Consider the following 15,697-nt stretch of genomic DNA (forward strand, 5'->3'; position numbering starts at 1 on the left):
GCTCCAGAGTGAATCCCCCAATGTACCCTCCCCAGAGACGCTGAGCCCTAGTTCTTCTTGGCATGAGCCAACTTTGTCATTTTTGACAATTGAATAGGTACAAAATGCTCTCCAGGGGCACTTAGCTGTCTCAGTTAACAGAGCATACAACTCCTGACCTCAGGGACATGAGTTCAAGACCCAGGCTGAGTGTAGAGCTTATTGGGGGGGGGGGGGTAGGGGCAAGAGTTATAATGCTGGGGTAGGGCTATAATGCTGTCCAGGGGCCCTTGGGTGGCTCCGTTGCTTAAGGGTCAATTTTGGCTCAGGTCATGATCTCAGGGTTCTGGGATGGAGCCCCGTGTAAGGCTCCCTGCTCCGCGGGGAGTCTGCTTCTCCTCTGCTCCCCCTCCCCCACCCCGTCCCCGCTTGTGCTTGCACGTGGTTTTTCTCTCTCTAATACATAAATAAAATCTGTAAAAAATAAATATAAAATGCTATCCAGTTGTTTTAACTTTCATTTCTTTAATTACAAAGAACTCAGGGGATTATTGTCAGCCATTGACGTTTCCTCTTCTCTCAAGTCCCGTATGTATCTTTTACCCATTTTTTTAAAAAAAAATTTATTATTTATTTGACAGATAGAAACCACAAGTAGGCAAAGAGGCAGGCAGAGAGGGGAGGGGGAAGCAGGCTCCCTGCTCAGCAGAGAGCCCAATGTGGGGCTCGATCCCAGGACCCTGGAATCATGACCTGAGCTGAAGGCAGAGGCTTCACCCAGGCGCCCGTCCTTTGCCCATTTTTGATGGATTTGCTCTTTGGAGGGTTTTTTTGTTTTGTTTTTTGTTTATCTTGTTTTTAGATTTGCTCCTTGAGGCGGAAGAGCTCCTCGTCAGTCTAAATACGGGTCCTTATTTACCTGAGTCACTGAAAACACAGACTCAAAACACTTAGACTCAGTGGGTTATCTGTGGGTTCCTTACTCATGGCGCCCTTTGCTGGACAGAAATTCATTCTTCTAAGCCTGCACTTTCTGTTCCAGGCTTTCAACAACTTTTGTTCTGGTCCAGACGGGCTACATAATTGGCAGAACTAATGTAAAATGAAAATGCAGGGCCTCTTGTTTCAAAATTATTAAGAATGTCAAGATGGTGACAGCAAATCACACTTAAAGCAAATGTGGGTCCCTTTGAAGTGTGGGACCTGTGTGACCGCAAAGGCCATATGGCCTATGAAGTCAGTCCTGGTTCTAACACCACAACCATATGGTTTTTATTATTGTGGATTTGTAATATATTGCATATCTGCCTTTAGTTGTCTTCTTTTTTTTTTAATATTTTATTTATTCATTTGAGAGAGAGAGAGAGAGAGCACAAGCAGGGAAAACCCAAAGCCAGGCTAGATCCTGGGACTCTGGGATCATGACCTGAGCCAAAGGCAGATGCTTAACTGACTGAAACACCCAGGTGCCCCTGCCTTCAGTCTTCTTTTCCAAGTTGAGGTAGTTAATTGTAGACCATTAAGGATTCATATAAATTTCAGAAAATTTGTATTCAGAAAATTTCAGAAAAACTTTATTGAGCTCCTTGAAACATCCAACTGGGATATTGATTGAAATTTCTTCAAATTTATAGATTACATGAGGGTAAGTTGACATCATTTTTGTGTTAAGCCATCATTGGATGTCATGCAATTTACTACAGTCTTTTTTTGTGTCCTTATGTGAAATTTTATATTTTCCCTTGGTAATCTTAAAACAAATTATATAAACAATTCTTAGATAGCATACAGTTGGCTGTTTTCCTTGATGTTTTATTTTCAATTATATTTTCTGATTGATTCTTGCTGGCATGGAAAAATGCTCTCGATTTCTGTAATAGGCTCTGGAATCTGGCACATTTGCTAAACATTCTTACTAGGATTGCAACCTTATTTCTTCCTCATCAATTTTTATATTTTTTATAAGTTTTCCCCCTTTTCTAGCTTTGGAATAAAAGTTATAATCAAATTCATAAAGTGCATTGGGCAGCTTTCACACTTCTTACTAACCACGGAACAACCGTGGTTAAAATTGGTTACCGGGAGTTGGCAATAGTAGAGGGAGGGGTTTCGCACATCGGCAGCACGAAGGAGATCTTTGTGGTGAGAGGCAGTTCTGTGTACTGATTGTGGTGTCAGTTATACAATCTACACATGCGTTAAAATGACATAGAGCTAGCCACCCACATTGTACCAATGGCAATTCTCTTTATATTATGCTGTAATTATGTCCGACGCAACCATTAGGAGGAACATGAGAGACACAGGGCCCTTCTGAGTCTGTGTGTTCATGGATTCCAGTATTTGATGACCATCTGTTCCAATAATTCAGCTTCGTGTGGTCCACATATTTTTTCAAGTCAGTGTCCTTAATGCCAAGAATATAGGACTTATGATACAGTTGGATTTTCTTTAAAGTTTGATTTATATATATGGCATAGTTGATCACTTTCCCTGAAAATGACTTGGTCTGATCTATGCTGCCAGAGCCAGACCTTCACGTTATGCCAACAACGACCAACATATGGCGCCTATCATGTGCCAGGCACTGTTTTGAATGCCTTTGGTCCCTTCTCTCCTTCACTCCTCAACGATCCTACGAGATTACGAGTAATCATTTCAATCTCCCTTTTACAGATTCATAAACGAAAGCGAAAGTTGATAAATAATGTGAACAGCAATGTAAATCTGCCCCTTCTTAATTGCTCACAAGAACCAGAGCTGGGTGTTTAAACTAGCCAGTAAGGGGGCGCCTGGGTGGCTCAGTGGGTTAAAGCCTCTGCTCAGGTCATGGTCTCAGAGTCCTGGGATCGAGCCCTCTGCTCAGCAGGGAGCCTGCTTTCTTCTCTCTCTCTCTCTCTCTCTCTTTCTGCCTGCCTCTGCCTGCTTGTGATCTCTGTCAAATAAATCAATTAAACTCTTTTTTAAAAAATAAAAATAAATAAATAAATAAACTAGCCAGTAAGGATCAGAGCTTTGTGTTCAAATCCATCCTGACCTGAAGCCACACCTCTTGCCCTCTAAAATACACAAAAATACCCTTTTTTAAATTTGTCAGCTCGGGATGGGAGTTCTTCTCTGTAACTGAAGATAATGATATTCCTTAGCACGAGTGGGGAGAAAATCTCCACGTACAGCTCAGCATCTCTTCCTGCATTGCTGTGTTTGTCTTTATTGATAATTAGATTTCTGAGAGCTAACCTATAAATTAGATGGAAGGAATCATCTTCTGCTCACCTGTGTACCCTTAAAAAAAATCCATATATGGATATATGACTTTTTTTTTAAGATTTTATTTATTTATTTGACAGAGAGAGATCACAAGTAGGCAGAGAGGCAGGCAGAGAGAGGGGGAAGCAGGCTCCCTGCTGAGCAGAGAGCCCGATGTGGGGCTCGATCCCAGGACCCCGAAATCGTGACCTGAGCCAAAGACAGCAGCTTTAACCCACTGAGCCACCCAGGCGCCCCATATATGGATATATGACTTTAAAACCTCACAGCCAGAACTGGATAAACAGTGTTTGGTGAGCAAGCGGGGGTGACCCGACTTCCACCCTGCACCCCTGACTCTTCTGGTCAATTCTGCTGCTTGGGCCACTGGGGCTCAGCCAGCCGGTGCCTGGGATCACTCGCCTCTTTTAAGGGATTCTAAGTATTCTGGGTTGTTGCTGTAATGACAATAACTGAGCCTCCCTTTTTCCCTCCCCTGGGTATGACACTCTGTCTCCCACCATGCGCAGAACCTTGGAGCCGGCATCTACTTGGTCATCGTAGCCAACAACCCTCTTTGAAGCTAACCTGTCCGAATTACAAGACTGACCACGTCCCTCCATTCCTCACAATTGTGCCCAGGCACGATGAACAAAGTTACACGTAACTCTCAGAGAAGAGGACATATTCACCGTTACCAAACACTTGGATAAAGCATTGTACTCAGATTATAAAAAGAACCCTTACAAATCAGCAATTTCTTAAAAGCCAAAGAAGCTGATTTAAAATCTGCAAAGGATATGAACAGGCAACTCTTGGAGAAGGAAATCCCAGGAACCAATACATATGAGAAAGGAAAGTTCAGTCTCCCCAGCAAACCACAATTAGACACCATTCTTTTCTACCTCTCTGATGGCTAAAAAATTATAAAGTTGGTGGAATTCACTGTGAGTAAGAATATAAAGAAATAGTTCTCTCACTGTGGCCCCCTAGAAGTTCCCCTCCCTGCGAATAGAAACTAGATGCTGGAGCATTACCCCTCCCAACTGTGGACAGTTCTGACAGGAAGTCAAGGTGCTATTTCCTGTCACCGCAGACACTGACAGGGTCTGTAGATGCTGCTGTCACTCTACATCCTCACTCCCTGTGACATGAGGTCCAATCTCTCCCAGCGCTAGTGTGGAAGAAGTCAAGGCCCAAAGCAAAGCCTGGGCTTTGTTGGTGTGCCAGTGGTCTGCCGGGAGGCGGTGGAATGGACCTGACAGAGGCCTGTGCTGAGCTCAGCAGCTCACTGGCCTTCCTCTCCATCCTGCGAGCTGCTTCTCAGTCCGCCACCAAGCAGACTGGCCCTTTAGCCAAAGCTTGCCAGAGTTGGTGGCTGTGGTCTAACCGAAGACTCCTTCCTAACTGATACCCCCATCCGCAGTGACCCAGCCATTCAGCATCTCAGAATCTGCCTCAGGAAACTCACAAGCCGCAGTGGCAAGCTGGTCATGGCAGTAATGCCTCTAAAGGCCAAAAAATAGACACACACTATTAGGTGGAACCACATGAAAATTCCATTTTATGGGATGAAAACAGTTTAATGTTAGAAATCTCAGAGAGTTCAACCCCTATCAGGAAAAGGTTAAATGAACTGTGGTACTTTCATATTTTACAATGCTCTGCAACAATGAAAATGAGATAGACCTATATTTGTTGCTATGGGAAAGTCTCCAAGACACACTATTCTGTGGGGGAAAAAAAGAAGTTCAAGAACAATAAATAGAGGGGTGCCTGGGTGGCTCAGTCGGTTAAGTGGCCAGCTCCTGATTTCAGCTCAGGTCATGATCTCAGGGTCATGAGATCGAGTCCCATGTCAGACTCCATGCTCCACGGGGAGTCTGCTTCAGAGTCTCTCTCTGTCTCCCTCTTCCCCGCCCTCTGCTCGAATAGTCTCTCTCCTCTCAAATAAATCATGAAATCTTTTTTTAAAAAGAACAATAAGTACATTTTTCAATTTATAAAACAAAATATCTTACAAGTAGATAAAAATGCAAGGAGAATGTTCTAGAAAGTTCTAGAAGGGTATACACCCAGTGATAGCTACTGTTATCCAAGGGGACAACAACAAAAAAAACTACTTAAACTTGGTCTGGATTGTTTTGATTCTTTTACAGTGAGGATAGATTCATCTATTATTTAGTAAATACAATACACAAGCAATAAAATATTTAAAAATTTAAAAATCAATATATATTTACAAAAAACTTCTTCAGTGGTTTTTCATTATCTAGAGTAGAAGTTGGCACACTGTGGTCCTGTGTTTGTAAGGAAAATCTTCTAGAAAAACAGTATGTCCTTTGCTTACATGTTGTTAGCGCTGCGTTCTGGATACAGGCAGGGTTCGTTGGTTGCAACAGAGGCTGTGTGGCCCACAAAACCAAAGTATCTGCTATCTGGTCCTTGAAGACTGCAGACCTCTTATCTAGAGCTGTGATTCTCAAGCCTGGACCGACATGAGAATCCCCTGCGGCATCTTTAAACAACACTAAGACCCAGGCTTCACCCTCACAAAGAATGAAGTCGGGGTGTGGCTTGGGCATTAATTGGTTTTTAAAAATTTTCCCAGGTGATGCTCTATACAGCCAGGCTCGATTGCTTTGATGTTTAGCATTAATTCCAGACGCCTGAGGGTGGATTAGTAGGTCCTTCATGACCGGACCTGCCTCTCCAAGTCTCATCCTCCCACGCCATGCCCATTTCCTCTGCTCCATGATACAGAACGCACCGGGCCTGCACTTGTCTGTTTTTCTGCCTGGAATGTCCTTCCTTCCTGTCTGCCTGGCAAATGTTGAATCATCCTTTGGGTCTCGGCAGAAGGATGGTCTCCCCTAGGAAGCAATCTAGACTCTACCTTGGTCTATCACACTAAAAGGAGTGTAATGGTTCACCTGTCCGTCTCCCACGTGAGGGACGAGTCCTGTTTCCATTAATGGATATCTAAGAGGAGGAGCTCAGAAAACATTTGTTGGATTGAGTTAAATCTTGAAAAAATTAAATTGAAATGTCTCAAATCCAGCTCCATGAATGTATTTTGAGGTCCTCCATGTGTCAAGAAACCCAGGAACAACTTTAAAAAACTGAGTGTATTCATTAGAGATAAGTTACATGATTCCTGATTCCTTTCTCTGTCACTGAGTATCCTAAATGCTGTAGCCTGAAGTTTAAGGATCTGGAACTATAAGAGTCCAAGGAGATAAAAACAAGAACGATGTTAATACTGAGCCTGACTTTACCCTTCGATAAAACTCTAAAGGACTAATACAGAGAGATACCCAATTATTCACTTGAGAAGATCAAATTCCACTTTTTTTTTTTTCCAGTTGGTGTTCTGCTTTCTAAACTGATTGGATTTATGGTTTTCTGGCTGAGGTTATTTTGGATGCATGTAAATTTCAATTGCATTTGCTTCCTTTCTGATTATGACCTCAAACGGACGCGTTGCCCTTTCCTTGCCTCCTGCTTAATTGGTTTCTGTCAGGAACCCAAGATGCCGGGCCACAGGCGCCGTGCAAATAAGAATACGTCGTGATTGTCTTGGGAGGGAGGCATAGAAGAAACGAAGGACGAATCCCACCTGTTACTTCAGATCACATGGCCATTGTTTCAAGTTTTTTTTTTTTTTTCCAAAAGATGAAAACTCATTTCAGTTCCGCCGGGCTAATTGGCAGACAGATAGGCTTTCTTGTGTGATGGGGATAACAGGCAGGTATTAAACTGTGAGGCTGATTAATTTCTGGGTTTGAAAGGAGAAAAGACAGACCCTGGCCGGTGGTCCTGTATTTTAAAATATCGATGCCCTGATACCATGAAGTTGAAGGCAGCAGAAGCTCCTAGCATGCTAAGCCACAAATAAATCCTGAAAGTAATGATCATCTACAGCATCATTAGAAAATACTTATGAAGCACCTACCAGATCCCTGTGTTACACTGGAGAATTTTTAAAATGAGAATTGAATAGTCCTTGTGCTCTAGCTGATGCTACGGGGCGTACACATAAAATGCCAGCCGTCTGTTGCCAGAGATCTTCTTGCTTGTAAGTAAGAGATCTGCGTGCGCTATCAATCTGATATTGGAAGTTCCTAAAGCAGCTTTTTACAAACACCTTCTGGTACTCCCCCTTGTCTGGTCAACTATGAATCTTGGACTTGGAGACCAAGAATAGCAGGTGTGTTCGTTTCCTGTTACTGCTATAACAAATTCCTACATACTCGGTGGCTTAAAGCCACAGATATTTGTTCTCTCACAATTTTGGAGGCCAGAAGTCCAAAATCAGTATCACTGGGCAGAAATCAAGATGTCAGCAGGGCCACACACCTTCTGGAGGCCCCAGGAGAGAACCCGTTCCTTGCCCCTTCCAGCTGCTAACAGCTGTTGGCATCCCTTGGCTTGTGGCCTCATCACTCCGACATCTGCCTCTATGGTCACATCACCTTCCCCTCTGGGTATCTAATCTCCCCCCATAGGAGGTCACGTTCACAGGTCTCAGGCATGAGAATGTCAATGTCATCTGGGGGGCCATGCTTCAGTCTATCACCGCCTGGATGTGTCTGAAATCCAGCCAGGCCAGATATTTTAGTAGATGCCACTCTGTCACCCTTTCTCTAGTATAAGATTTTATTTGTTTCAGCAATTTTTCTGTGGAGGAAAATACTTTCCAGACTGACGACCACACACAAAAAGAGGCAACGTCTGAGAATCCAGATCAAGTTGATGATCCATCCTCCAGTGATAACAAGAGAACAAAGGCTCAGCTGGGACCAGTGACCACTAGCCTACGCGGTCTGCCTACAGCTCGCCCCCTACAACAGGGTATAAAACCATGGGCCTTGCCTTCCAGGAAAGAAGATGAGACACAGGGAGGAGACAGGAAGTAATCATTCTGAGAGATGAAAGATGAAGCCAGAGGGAGTAACTTATCAGAGAAGGAAACTCAGTAGCCCGGCCATCAGGGTGGGCTGAGAAACTTGACATGGGGACCAGGGAGAAGGGACTTGAGGGGTTAAAATTTTTTTAAAGCATAAATAGCTGCTTGGGGATGATTTCAAGGATGTTATGAGATTAGTGAAAACAGGAAATGAAAAGCCCTGTAGGCTGCTTGGGAACCAGAGCTCCCCCAATTTGTCCCTGAGGAATTAAGTGCAGGAACATGAGGGCATCATGTGAACCAGCGGGCGGGGGGGGGGGCACTTTGCTGAGCACAGTTTTAATTCCATATAAATAGCGTCTCCTGAAAGGCCTCTGCTGAAGATGGTGTTATAAATGGTCCAGGTCGATCTTATGAAATAGTCATGGGCGGGCTGGTACATAGCAAAGAAAACAAGTTTTGGTATCTACCAGAGACCACTTATTTTGTTTGTTTTGCTTTTCATCTCAGGAATAGATGCATACTTTTTTAATCTGGAGGGTGTGCTGGGTAGCCATAGGTTTCTGTATTCGTTTCCCAGTGCTATCCTAACTTCCACAAACTGGGTGACTTATAACAACAGTGTGTTGTGCCACAGAGCTGGAGATTGGAGGTCTGAAATCACGGGGTTCCATGGGGGGGTCCCTTTTGGAGACTCTGAGAGAGATTCTATTCCTTCCTCGCTCCCAGCCGTTGGGATAGATCCATCTATCTGGAGAGAGAGATCCACCTTTCCATCTTTAGGTATACATTAATAAGGATTTATTCACTAAATTCTAGATCTAGGACATAGTCCCTAGATTCCATAAGTTCACCATTCCACAGGATAGTCCAATATTTAACACACAGCAAGAAAACAAGGAGATGTGGGGGCACAGCAGGGCAAGTGGTGATAGAGAGAAAGGACAGGACGAACAGCAAGCAGCGTGGTCACCGAGCTGTGTGGCTAGACAAATAGAAGTGAGCTTCCTGCAGGTCTGGAGGAGTTTCCTATGGCTGCTGGAACAAATTACCAGAACTTTGTGGCTTAAAACAATGTATGTGTATTATCTTATGGCTCTGGAGTTTAGAAGTCCAAAATGGGCTTTACAGGGTATTACAAGTTGAACTGAATATTTTCCCCAATATTCATCAGCTACCCTAAACTTGAGCATCTCAGCCTGTGACTATCCTTGGAGTTAGCATCTTTTTTAAAAAAGGTGGTTAGCTGGGGCACCTGGGTGGCTCAGTGGGTTAAAGCTCTGCCTTCGACTCAGGTCATGATCCCAGGGTCCTGGGATCGAGCCCCACATCAGGCTCTCTGCTCAGCGGTGAGACTGCTTCCTCCTCTCATTCTCTCTGCCTGCCTCTCTGCCTACTTGTGATCTCTGTTTGTCAAATAAATAAATAAAATCTTTAAAATCAATCAATCTATCAATCAACCAATCAATAAAAAATGTGGTTAGGGACATGCCGGTGGCTCAGTCAGTTAAGCACCTGACTCTTGATTTTGGTTCAGGTCATGATCTCAGGTCATGAGATGGAGCCCTGTGTCAGGCTCCGCACCGAGTGTGGAGTCTGCTTAAGATTCTCTCTCTCGGGGACACCTGGTGGCTCGGTTGGTTAAGCGTCTGCCTTCCACTCAGGTCATGATCTCGGGATCCTGGGATCCAGTCCTGCATTCTCCCTCTCTCTTCTCCCTCTCTCTCTGTTGCTCCAACTGCTTGTGTGCTCACTCTCTCTCTCTGACAAATAAATCAATAAAATCTTAAAAAAAAAAAAAAGATTCTCTATCTCGGAGTCCCTCTGCCCCTCCTACCTCCCCCCAGAAAATAATAATAAAAATAATAAAAAAGATGATTAAGTGAAAACAAGGCTGTTAGGGTGGGGCCTAATCCCATCTGACTAGTGTCCAATAACACCGATCTCTGTACATTCAGAGTGACCCCAAGGAGAAGGTGTCATCCGCCACCTGCAAGTCAAGGACAGAAGTCTCAGAGTTTCCTCTGAGACCTTTCTGGCATCTTGATTTTGAGCTTCCAGCCTCCTGAACTGTGAGAAAACTAATTTCCTCTTGTTTAAGTCCCTCAGTACGTGTACTCTGTTATAGCAGGCCTAATAGACTAATACAAGGGGGTTGAATCTGTGTCTCCTTTTGGTAACTTGTCTGACTTACGTTTTTACCAGCAATCACCAGTAAATGGCCCTATTTTCGACTAACCATCACAATGATCAAAATTCATACAAGAAGCTTCCTCGAAATTCAGATCCTCAGGTCCAACTCCTAGAGGCTCAGCTAGCAGTTGGGGGAGAGGGGCTATGGCAGTGGTGGTAAATGTCTGAAAGCTGCGCTCTGCCCCCAAACAAGAATGTGTACGTTTACAATATAGAGAGATTATTAGAAGTTATACTGATGTAAACGATGTATAGCACGATGTATTAACGTGCTCGGGCGGCATTGAGGAAACCCCACAGATGAAGTGGCTTAAACAAAGGAAATGGATTTCCTCATAGTCCTGGACTCAGAAGTCCAAGAGCCAGGTGTCAACAGGGTAGGTTTCTCCTGCATCCTCTCTCTTGACTTGTGGTTGGGTGTCATCTCCCTGTGTCTTCCTTTGGTCCTTCTGTGAGTGTGTCTGTGTCCTCGTGTCCTCTTCCCATAAGGGCACCAGTCAGATGAGATTAAGACCCACTCTCATCACCTCATCCTACCTCATTTAAGGTCTCCTTAAAGACCTACCCCCAAATTGAGTCCCATTCTAAAATAAAGTACTAGGGTTAGAACTTCAACATGTGAATTTTGGGAGAACACAACTAAGCCCATAATACATGCAAATTACAAATAGTTATGAAATCGACAATACTCCTTATTATCAAGTCCACATAGAGCCAACTGAGTCTCCCAGAAGGCTTCCACTGATATTTGCAAACTCGTGTATCTATAGCCAACCTCTGGATTCCATTGACCGATGAGTGTAGTCCCAGCATGATCATCAGGTGATATTTTTGTCCCATGTTAATGAGTAATATAGATGTGAAACCAGAAGGATGTATGTCAGAACTTCACTCAACTGTCAGTGACGTGAGCAATGTTTTTGCCGAGTTGGAAGACAGATTGCAAGCGCTACTTACAATGTAATGGCCATGGACCTATGACAGTTCAAGTTGAATTTGCACTTGTAACGTTTTCTCCATCAATTTCTTAGATGTCCAGACAGCCAACAAAAACACTAAATCAAGCCCCAACCTGGGGTGATGGCCAACTTCCATGGTGAATACACTTTAGCCACGGCTGACTTCCAGCCCCCAACCTGATGGCCGTGAACGTGAGGCTGGCAGACCATGTGGCCAGCAGCGCATTTCCACCCTTCCCACCATACAGGCACAGTCGACACGAGTAAATTCAAGAGTACCAATAGGAGTAACGTAGTAGATCAAGAAGTAACGTAGTAAAACAAGGAAGTAATGTAGTAAAACAAGGAATTTTGAGTAGTCATTACTTCTGTTCTTAAAGTAATTTGTCAACTTCAATGATTCAACTCTTAAAAGTAACTGCCTTGGACAACCAGCTTGAAGATTTAACAGATGGCTCTTGCGAGCCTGTGCAGACCGGCTGGAGTAGGACCCCCGGGCAAAGGAATCAAGACATCTTTAAAGCTGCTGCAGATGGTCAGAATCTGAGAAACACAGCTCCCCATTTCACAGGTAGGGTAAGTCGTTTAGCAAAGTAACATCGCTTGGGTGAGGCCAGGCACACAACTGGTTCTGGGCGGACGCAGGCGGCCGGATGGTCAACCTAGCATGCTGTCTGTGGGTCAGCAGCCTGTCTCTAAAATGCGCCTCATTTACCAGAAAATTGCAATGAGGAAAGAAACAGGTGGGTAGGTGCAGGGGTTCGAGTAGAGGGAGAAGTGAGAAGAGAGGAGTGATCGCGGTGGGGGAAGGACATCCCCGACAGGGGACCGACCGCCTGAGTTAGAAATGGGCGCATAGAAGGAGGAAGGCAGGTAACTCCATCCCGCTCAAGGAGAAAGGCCTTGGAAGGGGGGAAATGATTAGCCAGGAGGAAGGAAGCCAGAGGTCTTTTAGGGGGCGAGGTTGTATGTGACAGGAGACTGAATGTAGATTGCTATAGATTATGGAGTTTAAAAACAAAATAAGAAATAAAAAAAACAAAAAGGAGAAGGAAAGGGGCCAGAATGCTGGCCTGAGGACTTCAGCAACAAAAAGGGGATAAGATCAGATGGTGACCTAAGATGTTTCTAACAAAACATCGTCAGTTCCAAAATGGGATTTGAAGATGGCCATTGAATTAGTTGGATTTATATGTTTTCCAGTGTCGCATTAAATGTCAGGACATATAATCCAGTGACCCAAAAATCAAAACACACAGATAGTGTTTGATGAATTTGCTCCCTTTAAGATGAAGGACACGCGTTGGAAAGCAACTGGAAAAGGACGGCGGAGAGCGAGAGACGGAACTCGGGTTTGGAGTCCAGGCCACCAAACTTGTCCCTCTACCCATGTCCATGTCCACAGTCATTAACGTAGCCCCCTCCCACCCCACCTCCCCGCAGCTGGCTCAAGGGCAGTCTCTCCCTTGCTCTGAACAGCCACGACTCCAACTCCCTCCCTCAAGACCAAACCTCCCTGCTTGAGTTCCCCTAACCCTCTCTCCCCACTGGATGTCTGACCCCCACCCATTATCTGAGGTCCTGCTTCCATCCTCTCTGGGCTTGGGGGTGGCAATGGAGCTTTAGCACATGCTTGTATGACAATTCGATATGTTAAAAAAGCATAAAGAAGAAAATAAGAAACACCTATGTTCCTATAGCCCAGCTTAAAAAGTGAAACATGACTCATCATTTCATAACCCCAGTCATACCCCAAGCCGGACCAGCCCGATTTGGAGATCATCGGTCTCACGCGTCTCTTTCCGCTGTCTGTCTGACATACACCTGTCTCCCTGAGCAACCCAGCAGCTTGATTTCATGGCTGACCCTTTTATACCCCACATGTATTCTTCTACCACTTTCTTTGTTGTTCTTTCTGCATAGTGCCCCCCCACCGACATTGGCCTGTGCGGTTCTGCTTTATTCCTTTTCGCCGTGTTCTTTTCTTATTTTCTCGTTGCTTATTTTAGGCAGTGATTGTCAGTGCAAGCTTGGGAATCCAATAACCTGGGCTCAGATTCTATCTCCCACTTATTTGGCGCAAGGTGTTTTACATCACTGTGGCTCCCTTTCCTCATAATAGAGGAAACTCCCTGCTCAGCGTGGGGCTGTTGGAACTCATTAGGACGACCCTCGCGACCCTCGCGCAGGCTGGGAGCCATCCTCCATGGAAAAATGCTCTCTAAATATCGACTCCTCATTTCTCCATCCACATACGGTCAGGAAAACCAGACTGAGAAGGACGGTCAGAACCACGCTCTGTGCTCAAGATTCTCAGGTAAAATGTCAAAGCAACAGCATCGAGTGTTTTCTGGTGCGTAAGAAAGCGAATCGATTGCGACAACTACACATAGTATTCATCTACCAAATTAACTGATAGTCATGTGTCCCATTTATATAAATCATTTGATTCTTTCTTGGACCATTCACCTTTGGGAAACTTTTTTCACCGAAAAAAAAATTTTTTTTCCATTTCCAAGCCACTACAGACGGAATATTTTGGAACATGACCAGAGTGACTTGTAAGGCGAATGGAGTGTCAACACTGCTGTGTGACTAACAATGACATCATGCCCCACCAACTCAGGACCGGCAGTCTCAGCCAGTCCCTGCCCCCTGTGGTTTTCTTGGCCTGTGTGTTTGGCCCGGGTTTGTCAGAATGTTCCCCGCTTGGTTTCGGCAAGCGTTCTAACAAAACATCATCAGTTCTAAAATGGGATTTGAAGATGGCCATTGAATTAGTTGGGTTTATATGTTTTCCAATGTCGCATTAAATGTCAGGATGTATAATCCAGGGTCGAATGGCCATTACTTCCAATCATATGCTATTTTGAATTCCCCCATACTAGAGCAAATTTTCATCTCTCTGTATGATGTGTATTTGCTACTCTTTTCCAACTCAAAATAAATTAGTCATGTGCTCAAATGCAAATGGAAATTGATGGTTTCTCTGGCTTTGGAAAGAGTTGAGTTTTTACTGTTGCTTCTTGTTAGTGGTTTCCTTCAGCGTCCACAATGAAGCATTCTCCAGGAGAGGTTACCCCACGGAAAAAAGAATCTGATTTCTTGCCCCTTTTTGGCAGGAAGGTACGTGTTCCTTTAGTTATGAGAATAATTTGGGGAAACTAACAAAAAATAAATTATGGTGGCCTATGACATGGAAAGGGTTTTGGCTAGAGTCAAATTTCTTCCAGTGTGGGCCAGTGCCTTCACCAACACATTCCGCAGAATTTATTGTCAAATACATAATGGGTAAAACTTGGTCCCTATCATTATCTAAAGCAGACTAAACATCTAGAAAAAGAAATCAGTAAGTTATCTCCTATGACAGTAAAATGCTACCAACTTCGATCATAGTAAACAGCATCTTACAATTTATAAACAGTTCTCTTTACTAAGAGGACAGTCCTCGTGAAATTCCTTCTGGCTAAATTAAATACCGCTTCCTCCCTTGCCCTTGTGCAATAAAAATTCCTCCTCCCTCCCTCATTCCTGGAGCAATTTATAAATTGAGGCTCCTCTTGCCTTCCCCCTTTGGTTCTGTTTTTAATTATCAAGAGTTTTTCTAGAATTCTCCCAGCACAAACCTCCAATTTCCCTGTGTTTGCCGACCCAATAGGACAGAAAAACCTACTTACTTCTTAGAGCGTATTCTTTGGGCTCCACTGAATTCAAATCGGAAAGGAATTCATCAGTGTCTCCCATGCATTTGAGAGAAATGTTTCCTATAGGAAACACAAAAGGTAATTGAGACAAAAAAGACAGCAGACAAAATAATAAAGTCAGGACCATCATTGTCCCTTAACCTGTCAGGGTAAAACTCCCCTCTAAGACAAAGAGCCTTATATTTATGAAACCCTCGTCTCTAATATGCTGGGGGGCAATGTGGCAGGGCTCACTCCTTAACATGCAGAGATAAGCTATGTGTCCTCAGCCACCTGCAAAGCCGCTGAGATGAACAAACCATGGAAACCGATTTATACACAACTTGTTATTGTTCACTAAACTCATGCTGCGGATGTGGGGGCCGCTGGCCAGCTGGCTTCCTTTAGCTCCGCAGATTAACGCTGCCGCCTAACCCGGGTGGGCTGGTTTGTCCCGAGCGGGATGTCTTGTGTCTATCTCTGGATTTAAAGATACATGGAGGATGTTAAGTGGCAATACTGGGTATTTTCCAGGAATGATTAAGAATCTGACCTATGGTATGTTCAGAGAAATCAGAAGCAGAGAAGGGCTTCTACGGGATCATCTGGGTATCTTCCGTGTCTGTGACTGTGTCCTCCGGACTTGAACATGATGGAGGCGTGGGAGTCGTGAACTCCCCCACGGAAAGAGACAGCTCTGCAGTAGGACAAACGAGCTCCTGCAG

At 44.3% G+C, this 15,697-nt stretch overlaps 1 protein-coding gene across 1 annotated transcript in view; it reads right to left on the reverse strand.

Moving 5' to 3' along the window:
* Positions 1–15,123, reverse strand: part of LOC309848022 (O-acyltransferase like protein-like) — a gene marked incomplete at its 5' end in the record, with an annotated part of 61,418 nt that extends 46,295 nt beyond the window's left edge. Inside the window, one exon of the mRNA XM_082698983.1 lies at positions 14,967–15,123. Within this exon, the coding sequence (XP_082555109.1) occupies positions 14,967–15,123 (157 nt within the window). The remainder of the gene's footprint in view (positions 1–14,966) is intronic.
* Between the last annotated feature and the right edge of the window lie 574 nt (positions 15,124–15,697).

The sequence above is a fragment of the Mustela nivalis genome (genome assembly GCF_964662115.1).
Source record: "Mustela nivalis genome assembly, chromosome: 14".
Classification (NCBI taxonomy): domain Eukaryota; kingdom Metazoa; phylum Chordata; class Mammalia; order Carnivora; family Mustelidae; genus Mustela; species Mustela nivalis.